At 48.4% G+C, this 23,167-nt stretch overlaps 1 protein-coding gene across 1 annotated transcript in view; it reads left to right on the top strand.

Annotated features, from left to right (window-relative positions):
• The window catches only part of NSMF (NMDA receptor synaptonuclear signaling and neuronal migration factor), a 48,603-nt gene extending 25,691 nt beyond the window's left edge, over positions 1-22,912 (top strand). Inside the window, exons 4-14 of the mRNA XM_067309159.1 lie at positions 352-427; positions 7,542-7,594; positions 9,668-9,757; positions 11,467-11,588; positions 14,153-14,236; positions 15,410-15,443; positions 16,027-16,097; positions 17,229-17,308; positions 19,220-19,322; positions 19,726-19,801; positions 21,773-22,912. Of these exons, the coding sequence (XP_067165260.1) occupies positions 352-427; positions 7,542-7,594; positions 9,668-9,757; positions 11,467-11,588; positions 14,153-14,236; positions 15,410-15,443; positions 16,027-16,097; positions 17,229-17,308; positions 19,220-19,322; positions 19,726-19,801; positions 21,773-21,870 (887 nt within the window). The 3' untranslated portion in view covers positions 21,871-22,912. The remainder of the gene's footprint in view (positions 1-351; positions 428-7,541; positions 7,595-9,667; positions 9,758-11,466; positions 11,589-14,152; positions 14,237-15,409; positions 15,444-16,026; positions 16,098-17,228; positions 17,309-19,219; positions 19,323-19,725; positions 19,802-21,772) is intronic.
• The last annotated feature ends 255 nt before the right edge of the window (positions 22,913-23,167 follow it).

Below are 23,167 nucleotides of genomic sequence, written 5' to 3'. Positions count from 1 at the left end.
TTTTCCTTTTTCCTTTTTCCTTTTTCCTTTTTCCTTTTTTTTCTTTCCTTCTCCAGATGTCTCTTTTTTTTTTTTTATGTAGTTCCTGGATTATTCTAATCTCCTGTGCTTAGAAGAGAGCTTTTATTCTTCATTTAGTAGCCTGATAGACAGGTGCAACTCAGAAAGCTTAGCACAAATTTATAAAACACTTGGCGGTAGCATCCGTATATATGAGGAGGATGAGACTCTCCTGTTTAGTACAGGGCAGGCTGTTGAAGAAAAGTGGCAAGAGCAGTAGCTTGGGAAGTGTTGCTGTGTGAATTGTGTCTCTGCCTGCTGGGTTTTCAGGTGTCGCTCTCTCTCTTCCAGATGATGTCCCTATACGGACCTGGTTCCCAAAAGAGAACCTCTTCAGTTTTCAAACTGCTACTACAACTATGCAAGCGTAAGTGAAACAACTGCTGTAGCTTTGGTCATGTATCTCGGAGCGTGTGGTCCACACAGAGCTGTATCTCAGAGCCTGGAGCAATTGAGTCGTGTTTGGCACCACAGTATGGGAGTGAGAGAGAGAATCTTGTCTCTCTTTCCTGCACTTGTTGTTTCTCTTTCCTGCTACTCCCATTTGTTTGTTTTCCCCTTCCTTAACTCCTTTGTTGGCTGCCCAGCTCTTCCCCCGGTCCCTTGTTTGCTCTGTGACGCTGTGCCCTGGCCCCGGCCGCCTGCGCAGAGCAAGGGTCCTGCGGGAACGCCTGCTGAGACCCTCCACCATTTGATACTGCTGCAGCCGCTGCCTTGAGGAGTCATGAATCCAGGCCTGCCCTGCATCCATCGCTCCGGAGGATGCATGTCTCTGTAGGGTGAGGTGTAGACCTGCGGCCACTGCGCTGGTCTGGTCGTTTGAAGAAGGTGTCAGTGAAATCTCTGCAGAGTGTGAGTGAATCTGAGTTAACCGTAGCCTCTCCCTTCACATTCTGCTCAGGATTTGGTGCCCCTAGGTCGCTGTTGTGGTGGGAGGAAACAGTTCCCAAGGGACCGAAGAGAGTGGGCAAAGCCTCACTTCAAGGTTGTGCTCAGCTTGTCCGGTAAAAGACGTCTTCCTGGTTTCAAGTATTTCCCACCTGACTGAAAAGCTAAGGCAGGTCATGAGGAAAATGAGAAGCTGTTTGGTCTTCTAAGGCCTTTTTCCAGCCTTGTTACCTCCTTCACATCTATGTCTGTGGCGCCCTCTGCTCCGCTGCTCTGCATTTCTCCTCCTCTCACTCGGTCTCCCTTTCATGGTTAACTTCTCTGCTGTTTCCTCTTTCCCACGTACTTTGCCTTCCCCAAGCTCCAAACAGAAGCTGCTTGCTGATGTTGGGATAACCCAGACTGAATCAGACGTGTAAGGGCTGAGGCAGAGAGGGCCAGATTCAGGGCTGTGGAGGAGGGTGGGTGGCTGCTGAGATGTGGAGGGACTCTGCATCCCCTGGTGAAAGCTGCATGCCTTCCTCACCTCTACCTCCTCAGCTCCCGGCTTAGCTGGAGGTGTGACCCACCGTCCCAGCTCAGGGAGCTGGCCAGGGAGGCGTTTGCTTGGTGCAAGTCAGTGGGCGCTGATGGCGTAGCGATGGCGTGCTTATCCCACCTGGTGGGGAGTAGTGAGGGGCCTCTGGGGGTTTCTGCCCTTTCTATATTGCCCTCACGCTAGCCCCTTCGCCCACTGCCTCCTTTCCAAGGACTGTAAGTTGGCAGCACCTCCAGGTGGTCAACGCTGCTTGGCACCAAACAGGCTGATGGGACCCTTGGGCAATCCAAGGGCAATTTAATGTGTTCTTGCTTTACTCTTTACAAATGTTGATTGGAAACAGGGAATTGTATTTTACAGTCGGACCATGAGAATGAAAGCATGGAACTGGTCCTGATCTGACAAACAAAACCATCCACAAAACCAGCCAGTTCCCCTTGCCTTTGGACACATTCTTTGCTATCTGAAGTCACCTTTGCTGTGCACGAGATTTGTTGCAAGTTGGTGGCCTGTGGCAGGGCTACAAGGCTTAGAGCTGCTGGTAGCCAAAGCCAGGTTGTTGTTTTGGGGAAATGTGCCCTAAGGAAGCCCTTGGGGAGCACAGCTCCCTTAGTTAATATTTCTGGAGATACGGTACTGCCTCTGGAAATTGCATAGAAACGTCTCCAAAAATTCAGCGTGCCTCCCTGAGGCGGTTGGGATGGCTCCCCCGGGTCCCCCTGTTCTCCCAGCCTCTGCTCTGGTATGTTCAGCCCATGGTGCTTCCATCCTTCAGAGACTAGATACTGTGAGCTGACTTCCCAAGTCTTAGTCGCCTTGGTGAGGAGGCCTCCCCGCTGCAGAAGCCCACGAGGCTGAGCTCCTCTTGCAGGCTGAAGGGCCACATTCAGCTGTCAGTTGTACAAATACATCTGTGGTTCTCTGGGTCTGCATGGAGCTTAATTTGTGTCCAAGCTACACGCTGACACTGCCTCAGGGAGGATTTAGCTTGGTCAAGTAGGAGTTTCACCACTGAGAACTGTCTTAATTTAAACAGCAGTTTTCTTCCACTCAACAAGAAATATTTGTTCCTCTGGAATGAGGATTCCCTCAGATTGCTGGCTGGGGCTGAGCACTAATGAATTCCTCTTCTTTTTCTTTTTCCCTGCGTTTCCTGGAATCTCTAGCATCTCGTAAGTATAATCTTCATTTTTTGTTTCCTTGTCTGTTGATGTCCTGGATAAACTCCTCTCCTCTCCTGTCTGTCGTATTCACTCGTGCTTTCCCTGTGCTAGGGCTATTTGTCAGCTGGCAAGAGGTTAGGTGGCTCCGCTTGGTAGGCCTATGTGGATCACATTGCAGCCATCCTCATCTTCAGTATGGAGACTACAGTTGCTAGCATGCCTCTGTGCCTCTTGGTCCTGGTGTACAGAGGTTTTGTCTGTGGTCTCCTAGGTCCGTTCCTCCGTAGCAGGGATTGATGGCTGCTCTTCCCCATTCTTTGGGCCGTGCTCTAGCCACTCATCTGCTTGTTTTAGGAACAACAGTTTCTCCAGCCGCCTGCTCTAGAGAGCGAAGACCTCTGGTTTGGTGACTCTTTTGCCCAGTCCCTGACTTGCACGCAGTTCTGCAAGGCCTGGCTTTCCTCCTCAGGCAGCCTAACCTCTCTCTGTTGTCTGGTGGGAGCTTTCTCTCTTGTCTATGTTTCATGTCCTCTCCAGTTCAAAGCTCTGTAGTTGGTTAATGGCTTAAAATGGTTTCCCAGGGCATTCAGGGGCTACGCAGAGAGGAAGAGACGGAAACGAGAGAATGATTCTGCAGCTGTTATACAGAGGTAGGGCCCGTTTTCTCCCCCAGCCGTAACCCTGCCTGGTGTTGCATGGGCCCGCCGGGGGTCATTAGTGACGCTTGATGACGTTGACCGTGGTTGTCCCTGTCTGTGTTGCTGTTCAGTAGGGATGCTAGCAGTGGCGATGGTGGAAACGTGGAGGTGAATGATGCTGCAGTACGCAAAGTAGCTCAGCTCTGTCTTCTTAAAGGAACACTGTCGAGTGTCTTTTATGCTTCCAAATGTAATATACAGGATCTCTCTCTCTCAGGTAGAAAAACATATATGTCTAACTTAAAGATTCAATTCCTCCCCCACACCCCCCCAGTATTTGGAATTTTGTTGGGCTGAATATAATAGCACATAAGACCTGTTAGCTAGGTTGCATCTACAAATGCACCTCTAAAAGCTGAGGCCTAAGCAAAGTTAACATCTCTAATGACCAAAAGTCAATTTAAAAAAATTTTTTTATTGAAGAATGGAGAGGACAGGGAAGAGGATGGGGAATGATTCCTTGTCCTGGTATTACAGAAGGCTCCTGGTTTCCCTCTGCTGGCTTCACAAGGCACAACACAGAGCCAGTGTGGTAATCAGAACTGTTCTGGTTTCTTAACTGTGCCAAGGCTTATATATTTTTGGCAGCCAACTAAGCAGGACAACACAGCATTCGTGATTTGTGTCCTTGGTTATAAACTGCCGTGATGACTTCAGCACTCTTCAAAACAAAGTGGGAGAAAAACATCAGGTTTTCGGACCTGGGAAATTGCCAGGAAGATTTTTTTTTTTAGCATCTTAAAATTTTTTTTCATCAATAAAGAAGAGAAATAAGAACAAAAACTAAAGACTCTTTAAATAAATAGACAGTGTATCTTTAAAAAGAAAGAGATTTCTCAGAGACGAGCCTTTGTTAGAAAATGACTTGTTCCCGTGGCTTTCAAATGCAGGAGTAGGAGTCATGTACGTCAGTGATGCTGACTAGTTAGGAGAGGAGAGGGTCATGTCATCCTTGCTGAGTGGACGGCGTGTCCCTTCACCTCCTGCGGACACTGAAGGGCTGGGCACGATTGCAGAGTAGGAGCCCATCTGCATTTATCTTGCGGTAGAGAGGAGGTGGGATTGGAATGATGACAAAGTCAGAGTGGGTTTTTGGCTGTGCTATCCAAGCAGACCCTGGTCAGCCATGAGGATTGCCCTGCAGTTGCATTTAGCTCTTTTCTCCAGGGAGTGGGGGGGATCCCAGCCTCACCTCCATCTCAATGCCCATCCTGCAGTCCTTTTGTGTTCTCAGATGTTTTGGAAGTTCACTTGTTATCATGTAGCCCCTTCGGCTCTTGGTCCTGTGTGTCTGGTGCACAGGGAGGGCATTTTGCACAGCACAGCACATGTGCTGGTGCGATGGATGTTGCCTTGAGTGATGCCCAGTGATTTGCTGAAGCCTGGGACTTGTGCAGGCAGAAGCTGAGGAGGATGAGGGTGTGTAGAAGGTGAGAGGTGTTGCTGGGAATTTTGCTGAGTACTGATGGACTTCAGTAATTCTTTCGGTGTCCCTGACCTCTGTTTGGATAATGAATCAATGCAGGCAGAGCTGCTAGCAGAGGGCTGGATAGAGGGGAGCGCTGAGTTGGGCTGCCGCGTCTCGGAGATCCCCTGGGTGGGATGGATTTCGTGGAGGCGGCATAGTGTCTGTGCCAACTGAGTGGTAAGCTGGAGCCTGTCAGGAGGAGGAGGATTGCTCAGGAAAGGGAGTAATAAGGAGCCTTTATTACTATTTGTGACTTGAGTGGTGCTTGTTGGATTTTTGATGGGCGAAGAGATCTCGCTAGTGATCAGATAACACTGGGTTTGCTGGGTGCAGTTGTAGGAGCCAGGCAGGGAGCCTGAGCAGGTTTATGTAGCCCCAGTGCCCACAGAGCAGGTTTCTGCTCCTCCAGGGGTTGCTGAATGGGCAGTGTGGAGCCACTCCTTTCATGCTAACATGCAAGCACAGAGCAGGCCTGAGGATGATGCAGCTGCAAAAAGTCCTCAGAAGGATCTAAATGGCCACAGGATGCCCACATGAAGAGGCAGTCCCAGGCTCACACCTCTTTTCCAACGTGCTTTTTTCTAGATGAGCTGAGGAGAGAAATGGACCTCTGTCTTGCTCTCCAGGGGTTCAGTGTGATGGCAACCTTGCAGAGCAGCTGGATTCCCTCGGCAGCTGCTCTCAGCAGAGTTTAGAAGATTATCTAGCAAGCTGCCCCCAGCCCTTCCTCAGGGGATGGAGCAAGCTATCTAGGCAGCTGGGAGGAGCACTCTCTTATGGCAAAAACCCCTCCCTGTTCCCCCCTGAGGTCTGAAGAAGCTCCTCTGCGAAGAGAAGAACTGAGCATTTAACAGAGAAACAGGTTTTGGTCCAAAATGGCAAAAGCCCGAAGGATATAGCAGTGGCCTGGGCAGTTGATATTGGAGCTTGGTGTCTGGTGTGAGCTCAGTCTCGCAATGGGTCACAAAGCTTTTCATTCCGACGAGTTACAATGTAAGTTTAAAGAATGTGCCTCCTTCCCCTAGAATATTGTATTTATTTAGATTTAATGCAGTGAGACAGCCCAGGATATCGGTCATCACACACCCCAGAGGGCTTTGTGTGCAGAGCCAGTCCAGCATATGTTTATGAAGCATCTTGTTTTGGTTACCTCTTTAAAGAGCCAGTTGTCTGATCCACAGAAATGAATCTTCCTGTATCCAAGTAAAGCTCAAATAAAGCTTTGCAAAGGATCGTTAATAGCCCAAGTGCAGATGGAAATTTGTCATGGAATAATATTGCTTGCAGCCTCACTACACGCCACAGGTTTTCCTTCTTGAACTGCTGAATGTGGATTCTGATGACTGCATGCGATCCAAGGCCAGAGAGGGGGACAGGGCAGAAGGTGCTGTAGGTGAAGTAGTGCTCCTCTCACAAAGGACGCGTTTGGGTTGTTCTCTTTACATCAGAGTAGTGATACCTGACTTGCTCTGAACAACTCAATGTCTGTGTTGGAAGTATCTTCTATTCAAGTTAGTTTGCTTGAGTGTCTACACAGTTATAACATGTCCTTATTCATCCCACCAACTCGTGTGTGAGCCAGATGACTTCTCCTCTTCCCCTGGCTGTAGTCTCTGTTGCTTGTTGTCTGTGGCGTATGTTGGTGGGGCAGGAGGGAGTCTTGGAAGTCCCTCACTCCATGCAGGCTGCTGGGGGCTCACCAATGTCCCCTGGGGGCCACAAAAACTGCAGTTTAGAACAGAGTCACCCTAACTAAGTAGAGTTCAAGGAGGAGTGAGCCATTTTTTGCTAGTCCCCCTGCTACTCATTCCCACTGTCCCTTCTGCTGTCCTGTTTTGTTCCTGTCCTGTTTGGTTACTGTCTGGGTAAGTAATGAGAAACCATGGGAAACTGTGGTCCCTTATGTCCGAGGGGTTGGACGAAGAGTCGCTTTGCCTTGCTCTCTCAGGAATGGCCAGGACGGTGTGTTTATAGACCTGAGTACCTGAGGCTGCCCCTCTGGTGGACTTTCCCCTGCAGCTGTATACTCTGCAGCCCCATTGAACTCCACCCGTGAGTCTCAGGCAGGAAAGCACGTGTTGAGATGGGCAGGGTTACCGGAGGCCAGGCCCATGAGGACGTGCGACCTTGCTGAACCGTGCCATCCAAGATGGAAAAAGCTGCTTCAGTATTTCCTAATTCTTCAGCCTGGCAAGCGGCACGGGCTGCATGGTTGCTGACAGCACTGCTGAGATTTTAGCAGTTGCTGTGAACGTCTTTGCGAATGAGCAGCGCCATAGCATGGTATATGCATGATGCCTAGCAGGGCAGAGCCTGGGGCACCCCACTTCCCATCTGTGGAAAAAAGGAGAGAGGGGAGCGGTTACTGTGCTTACCAAGAGAAGAGGGAACGTTGCCAACATAAGCAGCATCAGTCCCTTCAGCACAGGTGCCTTAGTCATAGGAAAGTGGGAGCAAAGCCCAAAGCAGGCCATGAGAAGGGGACTGCCATGTAGGACCTCACTTGCCCCCTACCACCAGCCCAGAGAATTCAGAAAAAACAGGCACACTCTTGACAAACATAACCCTCCGCAGCACTGAATAGATGCAGGCTGGGAAACTTGTCTCCAGTGTTTGGATGCCTGGAAGGAAATAGGCTGCCTTCCATTTTTTTTTTCCCCAAGCACTGGGTCCAGGTGTTGCTTCCCATCACCTTTCTCAGAGTTTTTGTTTGGCTTTTCTTTCAGGAATTTTCGGAAGCATCTCCGCATGGTGGGGAGCCGAAGGGTTAAAGCACAAAGTAAGTGAGAAACTGCAAAATGTGGCTTTGAGAAGTTGGGGTTTGTGTCAGTGGGACACAGGGAGCCCCATGTTGTGTGCAGACACGGGTAGAAAGGACCCAGCAGTGGGCCCAAGAAAAGATTTACCCTGTTGATGCCATTTTACCTGATGAAAAGAAGGCCAGGTTGTTGCAAGTCTCCAAGACACACAAATTTCTGCAAGCAGCCTTTAAGCTATTTCCAAGGAACCTCTGCCATAGTTGTAGGAGATCTCTTTGGCCTCAGTCTGAGATGCGAAAGGAGGGCTGCCCATGAGCGTCCTTGTCCTGTGTGCACGCGGCTTTGGTGATCACCGACGTAGAAGCTTGTGGGAAGAACCAGAGCTGAGAGGTCAGCGGAGCAAGCAAGGGCTGCTAGACCTTTTATGGAAGCCGAGGTCCTGCCGTGGCTCCCCGAGGACAGCCAGTGCTTCATGTGCTACATGAATTGAGGGCTTTCTCTTCTCTTCCCCTGTCCCAACACCATCTCTTCTCCACAGCAGGACCTGGGGGGAAGGTTGCCTAGGGAGCTGAGAGGAAGGTGGAGGGGAGAAAGAAGAGGAACATGCAGAGAGAAGAGATCGGAGCAAGGGGGGGAAATAAGGGAGCATTATGCCTCACTGGAGAAAAAGTCAGCTCTTGACCCTGGAAAATGGCAGTCCTCTTTCCCTGAGGAAGGCTCCAGAGGTTGGCTGGGGCAGCTCCCTTATTGCTGCGACCTGCCCGGGGCTGAGAACAGTGTAACCAGCTCCTGAGTAATGAGAATTCTTCCAGAAGAGGAAACAGCTTGTTCTTCCCTCCCTGGCCAGCCATCGTGCAAGAACTGCCCAGAGCAAAGTGTTACCGAGTTGGATTTGCATTCTTTCCTCTCCTTTCTTATATGCTTTGGGAAGCTGATAGTAAACAGTATTGTCCTTTAAAGTGTCTTTATTGGCATCTGAGTTAGCACTGCCTGAAGTGAACAGGGCCCACCTCCCCCAGAGCTGTCTGGAAGTTCAGGCAAGTCTCTCTGCCTTGGTAACTCTCGGGTCATGTTTTCAAAGCATTCTTCGTATGCATATTAGCTAAATGCCTGATTTTAAATGAAAGCTGAGGATGGAGAACACCCGAAGAGCCTCCTGTGTGATTTGTCCCCCTGGAGAGTACACCCACACTTGGACACACTGCAGCAGAGGACAGGTTGCCTTTCATAACACAGATCTGCAGTGATTTCTTGTGCTGCTGACATGACATGCCATTACTAGATATACTATGGCAAGCTTGGTCTGTCTGCTACCAGAAATAGGTATTAGTGGCTATAAGTTGCTGTTAATCTAATGACTCTCATGCATACTTGCCAAGTTAGACATCATGGTTGGCAGTTCCCAGAAATTTGTTAATGGTGCAGCCAGCTGGGCCAGAGCTCCCTGGATTCTGCTTGGGAAAAGCCACTACAGAAAATACAACATTTCTGGGGGGAAGAAAAGGGGGAGAAAAATTGCTCACAATATTCCTGGCAAGCAAAAACTGAAGGAATTCTTCTTTTGCAACAAAATTTAGGAACCGTGAGCTTTCCAGAGACCTTTCTGTTCAGTCCAGCTCTGATTGGAGTGTCACTAAAATGTGAAAAGAGTGCCCAGAAACAGATGTGAAGGGAGAACTGACTGGACAACTACTGCCTTTTTCTGGTCACATATGTGTCATTAGGTATTGAGTACATCTTCCTGTGAGGCCTTTGAGTCAGAGCATTTACACTGAGACCCTGGAATAGCCCTGATTAAATTGAGATGTGAGCAGTGTGCACTTAAGGACAGACCATCAAGCGTTCTTCCTTTTTCTGCGTTACCTACTCCACAATGGCCCTGCTCAGAAAGTGGGCACTTTGTGTGCTGCTGTCTGGAAGACAGACCCTTGTTTTGCTGTTTGGAAAGGACTCATATTTGGCAAGTGGAAGAACAAGCGCAGGGGAGTTCGTGATGTTTAGCTTTGATGGAAATCTACTGGATGTTTTGTTTTGCTGGCAGCAACAGAGGTGGCTTTGGAGTCTGTTAATGTCATGCTTTGGTTTTATCCTAGCATTTGCCGAACGGCGTGAGAGGAGCTTCAGCAGGTCCTGGAGTGACCCGACTCCCATCAAAGCTGATTCCTTCCATGACTCTCGAGAAAGTGAGTTCTGAGTCCTTTGAGCTTCCTCCTGTGGCCAAACCCTCCAGCTGAGGTGTTGACTGGAGTCCCACTGGAGTAGCTTCTGTGTCCTTTTTCCCCACCTGTGATCCTTTAGTTTTACAAGATCTGAGGAAACAGCACTCCAGGTATATGCACATGTTCAACTGTGTGTACCTGTATTTACGTATAGATGCGCTTGTGCTCTAACTTCATGTTATTGTGCAGTTGCCAAAGGACACCCAGTGGTACAGCTGTCTTATGGCCATCTATTCCCATCCTACCTTATTTGTTTGCGATCAAACACCTTATCTGGAAATACTGACACACACCAGTCCAGGCTACGTTCACTGTAGTGGGGCTAACCTGCCCAGCTTCCCGTGCAGTAGCCTTTTCTGAGCTCTTTCGTAGGCTATAGTAACTGAGCACAGCTGCGGTGCTCCATGAGGTGTAGCTTTGATTTCCTGCCTGTGCTTGCTGCACAGATGATAGCTTGGGGCAATCTGATCTCTGTCTGGACTGCTAGGAATTCCTCTGGGAATCCCCGGTGATGCTACAGTTTTCTGTGTGCAGGGACTGAGATGCTGTTGTGTTAATTTGCAGGAGGAAATGCCAGCATCTTCCCACTGTCTTTTTGTAAAGCGAATGGCTGTTTTACCTGTCTACCCAGATCTTATTGAAGTCCTCTAGGCTTGTGCCCTAAAGTCCTCTAAGGGATCTGCTTTGTGGATATGAGTTTGCCCATGTTGAAATGGGTTATATCGTAAATGAATTTCACTAATGAAATGTATTGACCTTTCAGGTAAGCATAGGGTTCAGCCCTCCTAGCTATAGAGGACACTGCACCAGGTTGTAGGGGGAGCTGTATGAAAGGCCAGGTTCAAAACATGACCCGATTGTTCCTTTGCAGTCTGATTCCTCCCCGCTCCCTCAGCTAACTCAGAGGCGAATGGAAAAGACATGGTTCAGACAGGCATGATCTGTGCTCCAGGCACTGCCCAGTGACATTCGGACATCCCACAAGGCACAAATAGAGACATCTCAGTTTTCTTCCTCAGTCCCTGGCTTCAAGGAAGCATCCTTTCTATTTTTAATTTTTAACAGTCAATTATATTCCTTCCAGATGTTTTTTTTTTTCCCAGGAAGCATTGCAGGCCAACAGGTAAGTTGGAGAGCAAATTCAAGTATACTGTTGCATTACTACTGTGTTTGCCATGGCTGTCCTCATACTCTGGAACTTCTCTGCCAGGATCAGCTTGACTAACAAGGTGGAGCTTCTTTAAAGCCACTCAGAAGATGTAGTCAGAGCAGTAATTATTGCAAGGAGACCAGCTTTGAAGTCTTGGGTCCTTTGCTCATCAGCTTGGCAATGTTAAAATGTAGAGAGCTTTTTTCATTTCATCCCCTTCTCTATTTCTGAAATGACAGGGGAATTGTTGTGAATTAGCATTTGAAAGCTAAAATTGGTGATTGTGAGAGTGATGAAAATGTTATGTGGTATGTGATATCAGGCTCTGTCTGTGTACTCTTGCTTGTTAAGACTGTTTGTTTAGAGATGCCAGCCTCGAAGTGTGGTGTCTGTCACTGTGTAGGAAAGGAGGTCACAAGTCTCACGGCTTGTGGTACATCTTGCAATGTAGCTGCCAGACAAAGCGGATCGAGTGGCAAAGGCAAGCTGTTCTGCCCTTGTAATGCACGCTGTGTTCTGGCAGGCCATGACCTTCAGGATTCCTGTGGCACTTTGGATGGTGACTTTGACTTGAACTGGGAAGCAGAAAAGGAGCTTGAAGCCATGGCGTGTGACGGAGAAGACTTTATTCCACCAAAAATAATGGTGAGGGTTTCCAACTCAGGTACCTTTATCTGCTCAGACCCTGTCCATCTTTTCACAGCTGCTAATTTTAGGATGTTTATGGGGAAGAGACAGGTTTTTTGGTTACCTGTAGGCAACTCCAGATATGTACGAGTGTCACTCAGAGATCAGCAAAGACATGACATGGTTTTCAGCCTCTGTTATCACTGGGGATAATGTATTGAAAGAAAAAAAATGGAAAGACCTGTAGTCCAACCCCCACTGAGACCAAGACTGTCACCAACACTGGATTGGGTCAGCATGAATCTTGACAACCCCTGACGATGGAAGCCTGAGTCTAAAGTCCCATCAATCCCTCCCTCCAGTTGTTACTCCTCTGTTTTTTTCCGGAGCCGTGTGTCATCCTTTGAGATGTTTTCTGCTCTTTTATCATTCCTAGATGCTAGGCTCACCCCTGTGCTCCCCCCCTGCTTTATGGGGCCCTTCAGACAGGACCAGGTTCTGGCACACCCCTTCTTTGGAAAAATGCACAAGTAATCAGCAAAAATGGGACCTGAAGCTTCCAGCTTGGTTTCTGGGCAGCACTGCCACTCAGGCAATGCTGTGTTTGAACAGGTTGGGCTAAGACTTGGGGGAGTGAGGGACATGGAGACAGTTTGCTTTTATACTTTACAAAAGAGTTTTTTTCCGGAGTCTGAGCAGAAAAATGGAAATTTGAGGCCAAATTGACATCTTGTATGCAATTGCTACCATGTAAATTTGGGGAGGACTTAAGAACCATGCTTGGCATAAAATCCCATGGTTACTTGGAGCGGAAGGAAAGATCAGAGTCTGCAACTTGTTCCATAAAATTCACATGAGCTGAAGGCCCAGAGGAGGTTGGTCCCTGAGCAGGCAGCTTGGCAACATTTGGGGCAGGTACAGAACTGCTGGGTTCAGACTAGCCTTTCTGCTGTTGCTACTCCCTTAGCTCTTATGCGCCTAGTGTCCTCAGCATAGCCTGGATGGAAACCAGCAGCCTGGGAGCAGCAGTTGGTGAAGCCACAGCAGAGTCCAGCAGGGGCCATTCAGAGGGTGACCAAGCTGAGAATATGCAGTGCTGTCACCAGCCATGCCATGGACACATCCACATGAGCAGGAAATGAGGCCCCTGTCTCCCTCTGGTTGTCAAGTCTTGCTTGGCTTGAAACTTTAGTTGGTCAGTGAGAGGAGGATAAGCCATGGCTTGTGTGTGATGTCAGTGAGCAAGGGTAGGAAACCCACTGGTTCGTTCAGCAGATGAGCAAAGAATTGCTCTTTGTTCTGGAAGAATAAAGTAGCTAAGAGTGGCTTGTGAATACCATGGCTGTTTTATCCCTAGCAGGGGTAGAGACAGCCCTGCACCTGGGATGAAATGTTGTCCAGGGTTCCTTTGGCTGTATTTGCACTGTCCTGGTGTGACCACATCTACGTATGTGTGCTGCCCATGAGTACATGTTCCCAGACTGTCTGTGCAGTCTCAACCCTGAAGTGCTCTCAGGGCAAGGTAACAGGGTGAGACCTGAATGCTGGGAAACCTTGGGATCGTTCAGCCCTTGGCACTGCCAGGGTGTCTCCCCTGGTGGTGTCCATGAACAGTGTCCTTCCTGGAGTTGCTTGGGTCACCAGAGTGCCTCTGTGGCCTGTGCTGTACAGCCTGCCCTAGAGTCTCTCCCTCTGGGCACGCTGTGCCTCTGGAGAAACTTTACACAAGCTCCCCTGTGACCAAACCAGCGATGTGCTGCCCACCAGGAGGGCACGCTGTGAAGCATGAGGCAACCTCGTGCTGGAGCCTGAGCTGCACATATAGGCCCACCAGCATCGGTGCCTGTTCCACTCTTGCAGCGATGAACAGAGGTGCCTGAAATCATGGCGCAGCCAGGTCACTCACGTTCCCGTAGCCCTTCAGTTGTGCCGGTAGCAGGCCCTTCTCCTCGGGCTCTTGCCCTGATGGAGCCATCCAAATGCTTCAGCCAGGGTTGCCAGGCATCTTGCATCTGCCTGGCATCCTACCGCTGTGCATAGAGCTGTGCCTGATACCAGATTATCCCTTGGCAACTGCTTTGTCCAGCTCTGGCTGGTTCCTGCTCAGGCGCACTGCAGCCCCACCACCCCCAAGCAGAGCGGGCCGGTTTGCCCAGGTCTCTGCAGCCAGCGTCACAGACCCTCACACGGAGAGAGGCTGAACAGAAAGCGATCTTTACTGGGATACAGCCATATGCTGGGATGCACCAGTTGCTCCATCCTCTGTGCACACCCGCCTCCCCTTTACAGACCAATGTTGTCTCAGCTTCCCCCAGACTTGGTCGTGCCCCTCAGGCAGAGCTGTGCGCTCGGTTGCTGGGGGCTGGGAGACTGTGATGTGTGTGGGGTAGCTGGCAGGCCCGGGGTGCTCTCTGGTGGTCCAAAGGCTCAGAGGACCTTCCACAGGGATGCAGATAGACTGGATTAGCTGCTGGTTTAGGTAACACCTGGGAGCGACTGAACAGGGTGCTGTTGTCTTGGCCTTTGTGCTTCTGTCCAGGCTCTACTGCTCCTCCTAACCCTGGTGCACTTGTTTCTTCCAGCTCATTTCTTCCAAGGTGCCCAAAGCTGAATATGTCCCAACGATTATCCGCAGGGACGACCCTTCCATCATCCCCATTCTCTATGTAAGTATATCACTTCTGCTACATTGGGGAGTGTGGGAGCTGGCTCCATACAGTGAGTTATTCTGTCCCTATCCCCAGCTCCTGGCAGGGTGATTCTGAAACACTGATGTGATTTGGAAGAGCTGTCAGGAAAGGGCCAGAGGTGTGTTGGGCCCAGACTGGGATTTATTGGGGCAGCTCTGTGGGGGCTCAGGTCTAGGTGGAAGGGCAAGGTGGAGTGAAGATTGCACTTGTGGACTGCCAGGCACAGCCAGTTGGTGTGGGAAGGTGAACACGGGAAAGCAGGGCAGGCCTGAGCACATGGGCAGAGCTGTGTGTTGCCAGGTTCAGGACTTCTTCTTATGCTCGTCCTTAGACCAGGCAGGGCCACAGAGCTCTGCGGTGGAGCTTGGACTTACCTATCATGCCATGTATGCTGGTGCATCCCTGCCAGTCATGAATTTAACCTTGATTTTCACACAGGCCTCACTAGGAGTCTTGCCTGAGCAGGTGTCTGAAACACCAGCAGGGAATCATGGGTCGCTTTTCCTCATTGCTTAATATTCACTTAATTTGAAAGGGAAGGGTTGGACTGCCCAGAAAACTCAGTCTCAGTGTGCAGCAGATAGTGCTGCCAGCCGTCTAGCTTTGTTACCTCTCTCTTCTTTGGAGAGTTGTACTGTTGTTGTGGTGACCCTGCTGGTCCAGGTTTGACCAGGTCTACAGCCGGCATCATGGATCCTCACACAGAGAGTGTCTAACTTCTGTGCCAGAGGCAGATGTGTTGGGAGTGTGGCTGTTTGTTGGCCAGCTTGGGCGTGTGTAAAGCCATAGGTTGGCTACAGAACCTGGGCCAAGAGGCAAGTACACACTGCTGATGCTGACTATATCCGATGGTATTTGTGTTGCACCTGTGTCCCCCTCATCAGTCTGTAGGATTCTCCATCTCCAAGCCTTCAGATGGACTTGGTCTTCATGGACCATTCAGTCTTCAGCTTCTCTGCTAAGACAGGTTTTAGGGTGGTAATTCCTGTGGTGTGCCCGGAGGCCATCAGTCGGTTTGATTGTGCTCTAGAACCTGTGTTTCCCTGGGAACGTAACTGTGTGCTGTGTTAGAGACATCTCTGTAGATAATATCATGGAAGCTGGCGTAGTGACAGCTAGTCTTGATAAATGTTCTCTGTTCATTTCCAGGACCACGAACACGCCACCTTTGATGACATCCTAGGTATGTGAGTGTTGCTTCCTTTTTCTTAACTTCTGCCCATTGCAAATGTAACAGAGCAGTATGTTGATGTCATGCCACTGCCCTGTGCCTCAGCTGCCGTTTACAAAGGGGTTTTATCAACCCAGTGACGTCTGACAGTCAGTCAACTGCTGTTGGATATGCTGCAGTAATAAAACTTCACTTCCGTAGTGCATTTTCTGTGTCCATGCTGCCAGTTTATGAAGGGGAAGCTGAGGCACAGGGCAGCAAAGGGAACTGTTCAATGCACCCTAGTAGGTCACTAAAAGTATTAACAGAGGGTCAAGACATCTGAGTCTGGTCCAGTGCTGTGATCACTAGAAAGCACTGTCTGGTGCTGCACCTTACCTGCTCTGTGATTTTTCTGCTGTGGTTTTCTGCTTCTCACAGCATGAAAGCAAAGGGTTTGCTTTGACATCAGTGGGAATGTGGATGCTGAGCACCTCTCACAGCTTCCCCCCCCCGCCTTCAGGACTAAGCACTAGTGAGAAGAAATAAGACCTATTCTGCAAGACTCATTTTTAACTTCCTCCATGGCTCATCTTTCCCAACATGTTTTTTGCAGAGGAAATAGAGAAGAAACTCAACATTTATCGGAAAGGCTGCAAGATCTGGAAGATGCTAATATTTTGCCAGGTACGTGATAGTTGTTAAGCCCTTGGGGTGTTTGTTACAAATTTGTCTCTGTCAGAGAAAATTAAATGGAGGAACTGATCTTCCAAAGCCAGGTTCTGTTAAAGTAACCGCATATATACAACTTCCACTTCTCATTTCCCCAGACAGCGGTCTCAAGTTGCTGTGAAGGCAGCAAATAAAATTTGACTTAGTGTAGCCAACTTCAGGGCTTGGCTGCTTCTCAGCTGCTTTCAAAGAAACCTAGGCAAACTAACATTAGAGTGGATCTCCAAAGGAAGCTTTATGAGAAGGAAATAAGTATTTGCGATGTGATGTTCATAGTTTTCATACAGCTTCATTATGACACTGACAGTGGTGGGTGCTGTGGCTCAGCTTGGAGCCATGGTGGAGGCCAGCATACTGCTGGAGAGGGGTCAGGGTACAAGGCTGGCTGAGCTGTGGATGGGACAGGCCCTGCCACGTCTGGTGCTTGCCTGGGGATTTCCTTTGCAAGTATCCTGTTCTTGAGGGTGGCCAGCTCTGGACTTCCCCAGCGGCAGTGCAGGGAACCTTGAAATGAGAAGTTAGGAAGCTATCCTAACTTGAACTTCCTCCCAAATGCCTAATGCTGCAAAATAGTTTGCAGTTTACTGACCTGGAGATTGCAACTCTTAATTTTCCTGATGTTGTGCTGGATCTTCTTGTTATTCTTTTAACCACCAAATCTCGGTTCTTCTGCAGCAACAACTTGCTTGCTTATCCCTGCTTTGCTCAGCTCCTTGTCTGCTCACCATGGCAAGTCCCCTAACATCCCCAAATGAAAGGGACTTTCTTTGGTCTTCCCTATTATGCTCCAGCCACCACAGTGAAGAATTTTTTTTGTCTATTATTGTGTCTTACTAGAGTGAAGTGAGTTATATAATAGTAGAAAACAGAGAATCCAACCCGCAACACAACTGTATGTGAATATTTCCTGGATGAGGGCTGGAATGTCTGTGCTACAGAGGTTGTAGAAGCCATGCCAGCCTGGCATGTCCATTCTGCTCCCTTGTGGTACTTCTGGGTATGGCTGTGCAGAACAAGAAACACATCCAGAGTCTGTTTCTTTAGGACCTGTGCAAGGTAGTTTGCATCTGTCTCTTTTTCTTGCAGGGAGGTCCTGGTCACTTATACTTGTTAAAGAACAAAGTTGCCACCTTTGCCAAAGTGGAGAAGGAGGAAGATATGATCCTGTGAGTGTCTTTGTTACACTGCAGACTTGCGTAGTATTTTTCTACTCTATTTACTTAATGTTTGTAGCAGATGGCCTACCGGGAGAGGTGAAGGGAGCTGGGCTGGGTTCCTCTGGGGAGGAGGAGACCACTGGGGAGATCTAATAGCAGCTCACAACTCCTTGAAGAGGAGTTACAAAGATAATGGAATGAAGCTCAACCAGGGTGGTGTAGCCCTGGGACAGGTCACCAGAAACCTGGGGGCTCTCCAGCCTTGGAGGCTGTTGAGACTTAGCTAGAGAAAGCCATGACCAACATGATGTAGTGTTGGCGACTATCCTGCCCTGAGCTGGAGGTTGGCCTGGAGACCTCCAGAGGTCCCTCCCACCAAACACTTCCATGATTGTGGTTTTTTGCTACCCTTGGGTAGAGGGGCACTGGTAGTTTCATGCTTTTATCTGCTGTTTAGTGTCTCTCTGGGCTTTCAGCTGTAGACTCTCAAAAGAGGAAAAAAGGTTTCTCTCCTAACAAAGGCTTTGCTGACCACCCAGATACTTGCTCTGTTATTCTGCTGGAGGTTTCCTTCCTGCAGCAGAAACCAGAATGTGCACTCATGCCTCTGTTGCTCTGAAGTGGCTGAGGTAGCATTTCTAAGCAGGCGACTAGTGGCAGAAATCCAAACTGTTCCCCCTTCAGCTGTCTGGTGACTGCCCTTCTAAAGGCAGGGGGAACTGGAATCTGTCTCTGTGTCTCTGAAAAGCCTGCTCAAAGTCCAGCATGTTACCATAAACCGCTGATGGGGGGAGGGAGGGTTTTAACTAGCATGCCAGCCTGGGAAGTGAGGTGGCTGAGGCAATTCTGCTTCTCCTTGCAGAGAGTTAAACTTTGCCTGTTTTGCTGTCTGCTTGCTTGTGCTGGCTCAAATTTACTTGGCTAAGAGCACTTCATTGTGGGGGAGAGCATGTGCACCAACCTGTTCATACACAGCTTAATGTTGGCATGAGAGTTGAGTATTAAACTCAACATCTGTTCAACACTAATGCTCTGGCACAAATACTCTCACTAAAATTCATAGGCACATGTGCACGCACACACACACACATGACTTCTGAACACGCTCCAAGCCTAAATGATCTGAGATCAGTAATTCTTAGTAATTCTCAGAAAGCTGTGAACATAGAGCTGAAATATTGCATGCTTGGAAGTGAATGTTTCCATCCAACATGTACATGCCTGGGAGAAGCTAATGTTGCAAACAAACATCCGATCACAAACTCCGCAGAAGAACTGCTGGGCTTCAGAGCCTACCAGAAGATCTGCTGTGACCCACTGTGCAGAGAAGGTGGTTATATCTCACAGTGCACCTGGTCAACAGTCACTAAATGTAAACCAGGTCTGACTCCAGTGAGCAGCAGCAAGCACTGGTTAACACAAAACTGTCTATTTTGGTGTTGTCTCTTTAGCTACATAGAAGAAGAAGAATCTCTCCAGCTGTTCTCTGCTGATTTCATGCCCTGAAAATGAACCTGTGTACTGATAACATTGGTATTTTAGAAAGGGTGGTGCTGATAAAAATGGGAGAGGGGATATTGGAGGGAACTGCCATGAAAAGAGAACGCTTCGTAAAACTGTTAGTCAGAAAACCCTTCTGGTGGGCTTTGCTCCCTTCTCTTCTCCTTGGAACTTCCTGGCCCATTCTTGGCTTGAACTGGTGCTCCTCTTTCTCCACTGTGTGACTTGGACGTGCTCCTCGGGTGCTGGCTCTGCCCTTGTTCTTCCTTGTCTAAGAACCAGGGGCTCTTTCTGGGCAGCTTGCTCTTGAGGCTGCCAGCCTCAGGCCTCTCCTGACCAGTGTGTGCACATGTAATTATGCTTGCATATGAGTGGATAGATTTTTAAATGGTCCATTTTGTTTCTTCCTGTTTCTTGCAGCTTCTGGAAGAGGTTGGGCCGGCTGATGAGTAAAGTCAATCCTGAACCAAATATCATTCACATCATGGGCTGCTATGTTCTTGGAAACCCCAATGGGGAGAAGGTAAGAGCTTCCCAAGTTGCCTCTCTGGGAATGACTGCTAAGTAGCACCAAGCCCAGGGAGGCAAAAATCACACTGAGGAGTCTAACCCCTCCTTTTCTGCTGGGCAGAAGCTTGCTGCTGTCCTATCCCATGAGTGGCTGTAAATGGATGAACAACCCAGTGGATTGCCCCTTTCCCAGAGGGCAGAGGAGGAATGGCTAGAGCAACAGACATGCAGGAAGGGACAGATCCTTAGGGCAGAATAGTCAGTCCAAACACTTTTAGTTTAGTGATGAGCTAGATGTTTTCAAGGGCATGTAGTGAGAGGTTTTCTAGGGGTAGGGAATAAGGATGGGCTATCCTGGGTGTCCCGGAGTTCTTCATTGTTTTCAGCTGCTAACTCTCAAAATGTTTTCCTTTCAGCTATTTCAGAATCTGAAAAACTTAATGAATCCTTATAGGGTTGCCTTTGAGTCTCCACTTGAACTATCAGCTCAAGGTAACTTCTTTTCTGTACAAACAAGCATGTCTTCCTAATCAGCCTGCCTCCTTCAGTAAGCATCTTCATGAAAAAGCAATTTTTAGTTCCCTTGAGCCCTACCAGGAGAAAAGCGCATACCATGGCCTTCCTCTTGCCTGTAATCACCTTGTGTTGTTCATTTGCAGAACCTGGTTTCCCCCTCACAATTCTTCCTTGTTTGCATTTTCAGTTATCCCCTTTATTATGTCTGAACCTGCAGAGCCCCTTCCCAGGCTACTGGCAATGGCAAAGTAGTCTAAATAGCACCGTGCCTTCTGGGCTGAGTTTAGGAGATTCGCCATATTACTAGAGCATGTGGCGTCCATGGGAGAGATGCAAATGGGAGCAGAACCTTGTCTTGTAAGCAAGTTTCTCCAGGGGATTCAAACCACTGGTACCAAGTGGGTTGTCTCATCAACAGGAGACTTGAATGGAGCTTATTATTAGCCATTCTGTACCTCAGCCTGCTTCACTTTCTTTTGCCTGTAGCTCAGAAATTCAAGGGGCTAAAGAGTTCTTCCTCATTGATCAATGTAAGTAATTGTGGGTGAAGTTTAATGAGGGACCTGCAGTCAGCTTGTTCTGAAGCTGCCCTTGTTATTTCATCTTTGCCACGGTCCTTGGTACTTTGTTCTTTTGGAAGATAAAGACATAGAGCATCAGGCTGTAATCACTGGGGATATTTCCTCTCCTGTTTACTGCTGGCCTCAGCACTGATGAGTTATTCTTAACTCCCACTTACTGTCATGGGAAGGTACAGGGGTTGAGCGCATTAGCACTGCGCAGGGTTCTCTGTGCAAATGCCGCTGAGATTTGGACCCAGCTTTATCCAGTGCTTGCGCAGATCTCACAGCAGACTTGTTTGTACATGCGTGCCAAGAAGGACCTTGCAGGGAAATTTCTGGTTTTGTACACAACCTGGCAGGTGAGGCCATGGGTTCTGCATGTATGTGTTTAAGCAGTTGATCTTCCAGGAGGCTGGGCTGAAGAACACGTCTGAATTTATCCCTTTTGATCAATCTGGGGCATGCTAATAATGTAACCTCTCTAATCCTTTGCAGTCACCTGAAACTAATCTTAATCAGCGCTCAAAAGCGAAAATCCCCTCCTTGAGCGCTGTGCTAGAGTCCAGGGTTGTTTGTTCCTGGTGCCTCCAGCACCAGCCCTGCAAGGCCTTGAGTCTGTGACTGCCCTGTAAGACAGCCCCCCTGCTTTCAGTCAGAGGTGCCAACAGTGCAGCACACATGTCAAAAAAAGTGTTCTGTTGAGCTAACTGCTGCAAGAGAAGACAGCTCTGCAGGGCAGAGAGACCCTGTTAATTTTAACTGTTAATTTTCCCACAACAGTTTTTGTTTTGAATTTTAAAATGTAATTATTTTTAACACTTCCCACAAACCATTACACTGAATTTTTTTGATTTGTGATTCTCCAAGATCCCTGTGCCTGTGGAGGCTGGAGCTGTCCTGCACCTGAAAGAAACCCAATTTAAAAGCACTCTCCAACTGAAGGGAAGGACCTTTTGTTGTTACATCCTTTGCCCAAATATTCCTTTTGTGGGTTTTCAGTCCTTCGCAGGGCTCACAGGTTGTCTAGTGCAGGACGTTGGGGCTGTTGCTGACCTTCCACAGCCCCTCCTTTTTGCAGTCAGTGCAGAGAGGTCAAAGTCTGGAGACAGACTGTGTCCAGTTCCCACCTCCATAGACAGACCCTGCCAAGGGATTTTGAGGAGCCTTTCTCTGTTTGAGGATACCTAAAAAGATACTTGGGTCTCACGGGCACCTTTCCTTGCCCTGGGTACATGCAGTATGGCAGTATTCCCCAAATGAGGCATCCAGATGGGTTCTCCTGTGCCCATACCTGCAGGTGGGTTTGCTGCTGCTGTAGCCTGTCTGGTCTCTCCCTCGTGCTGCAGGGTGTAACCCCTCTGCTTCATCTCCCTTCTTCTCCTAGGTAAGCAAATGATTGAGACTTACTTTGACTTCCGCCTTTACCGCCTCTGGAAGACCCGCCAGCACTCTAAACTATTGGATTATGATGACATTTTATGAGCTGGAGAAGACTTTGCAAGAAGAAGTTGATCACCAGTGTCCAAGAAGTCATGCTTACTGCAGAAAGACTTTTTTATTGGCACAGGGAGCCCTTCAAAGCCCTAGAGGAGGCAGCAGTGCTAAAGGGAGGGAAGAAGGAGCCCTCAGAAGTATATCAGGAGGAAAGTCTCCTGAGTCAAGAGAGACTGGAGGGAAAGGGTTTGACACCTCACTCGCCTCAGGTCAGAGCCATGGTGTCACAGGAGGAGCTGTGTGAAACGAGGACAGGATGGAGTTCCTTGCAGAACTGAGCTGTTTTGGGTCAGAATGGGCCAGATTTGATTCCAGGTCCTTTTAAAGACTTTTGAAGCTCAGGTTTTCTTACAAAAAATAAAATAAATTACCCATGCACTACAGTAAAGAAGTGACCAGAGCACAGAGGAAGGAGAGGTTTGTACTGATGGGACCTTCTGTGCTGGGGATCTTGGAGAGCAAGGACTGCTACACCTACTCCTGCAAGCTTAGAGTGAAACAATCCAGTTTCAATGTGAATATATACTGGAATATAGAATTGAAGTCTAACTTTTTGTTTTGTTTAATAGAAAATAAGTGCAATTTTTATAGAGAGAGGGGTAAAAATCCCTCCCGATATTTAATTAGTTAAAAATAACACACCAGTAACCAATAGATGAGGTATTTTTGGTCTGCTTGAAAATATATTCAGAATGGTAATATATCTTCTGTAGACATATTTAATCACCAGCAAACATGGTTTTAACATAACTTAGCAGACGCTGCATGTCTGCTGCATTGATTAATCCGGTTTGGTTTGGTACTTTCAGAGTAGCTGTGTTGCACTGACTGTATGCGCTCTCACGAATGTATATTTCTCCTCCAATTAGACACAACTTTGTTACTATTTTGCTGCTTGCAAAACTATATGCCTTTAGTTTTGCTGGAGTATTTTAGGTTAGAAATACAGTTACATGACTGAGAATTCAGTAAGGTCCATTATGGTGTAACAATGAAGTAGAAACTAATAACCATGGTAATTACCTGCTCATGCCAGTGTTTCGCTACGTGTCGGAAGACGAGTTCTCTTTCTCGTCTGCCGTATGGAGCAGGGAGGTTGCAGGACCATCCGAAAGCCTCCAAGCAGACCGTTTTACCGAAGCATCTGGAAGAAATGCTTCTTGAAGGATGCAGCATGGGTTTGTAGCACGAGTTTGAATTTTCCCCGCGTTCACCTGAATGCCAGTCATTTGCGCGTACACCACCTCTTTTCCGATGCTAAAATGACCTGTGTGTTGCGCTCAGC

The sequence above is a fragment of the Apteryx mantelli genome, chromosome 21 (assembly GCF_036417845.1).
Source record: "Apteryx mantelli isolate bAptMan1 chromosome 21, bAptMan1.hap1, whole genome shotgun sequence".
NCBI classification, from domain to species: domain Eukaryota; kingdom Metazoa; phylum Chordata; class Aves; order Apterygiformes; family Apterygidae; genus Apteryx; species Apteryx mantelli.
The sequence above is the reverse complement of the archived record's forward strand: the minus strand, read 5'-3'. Positions and strand labels throughout refer to the sequence as shown.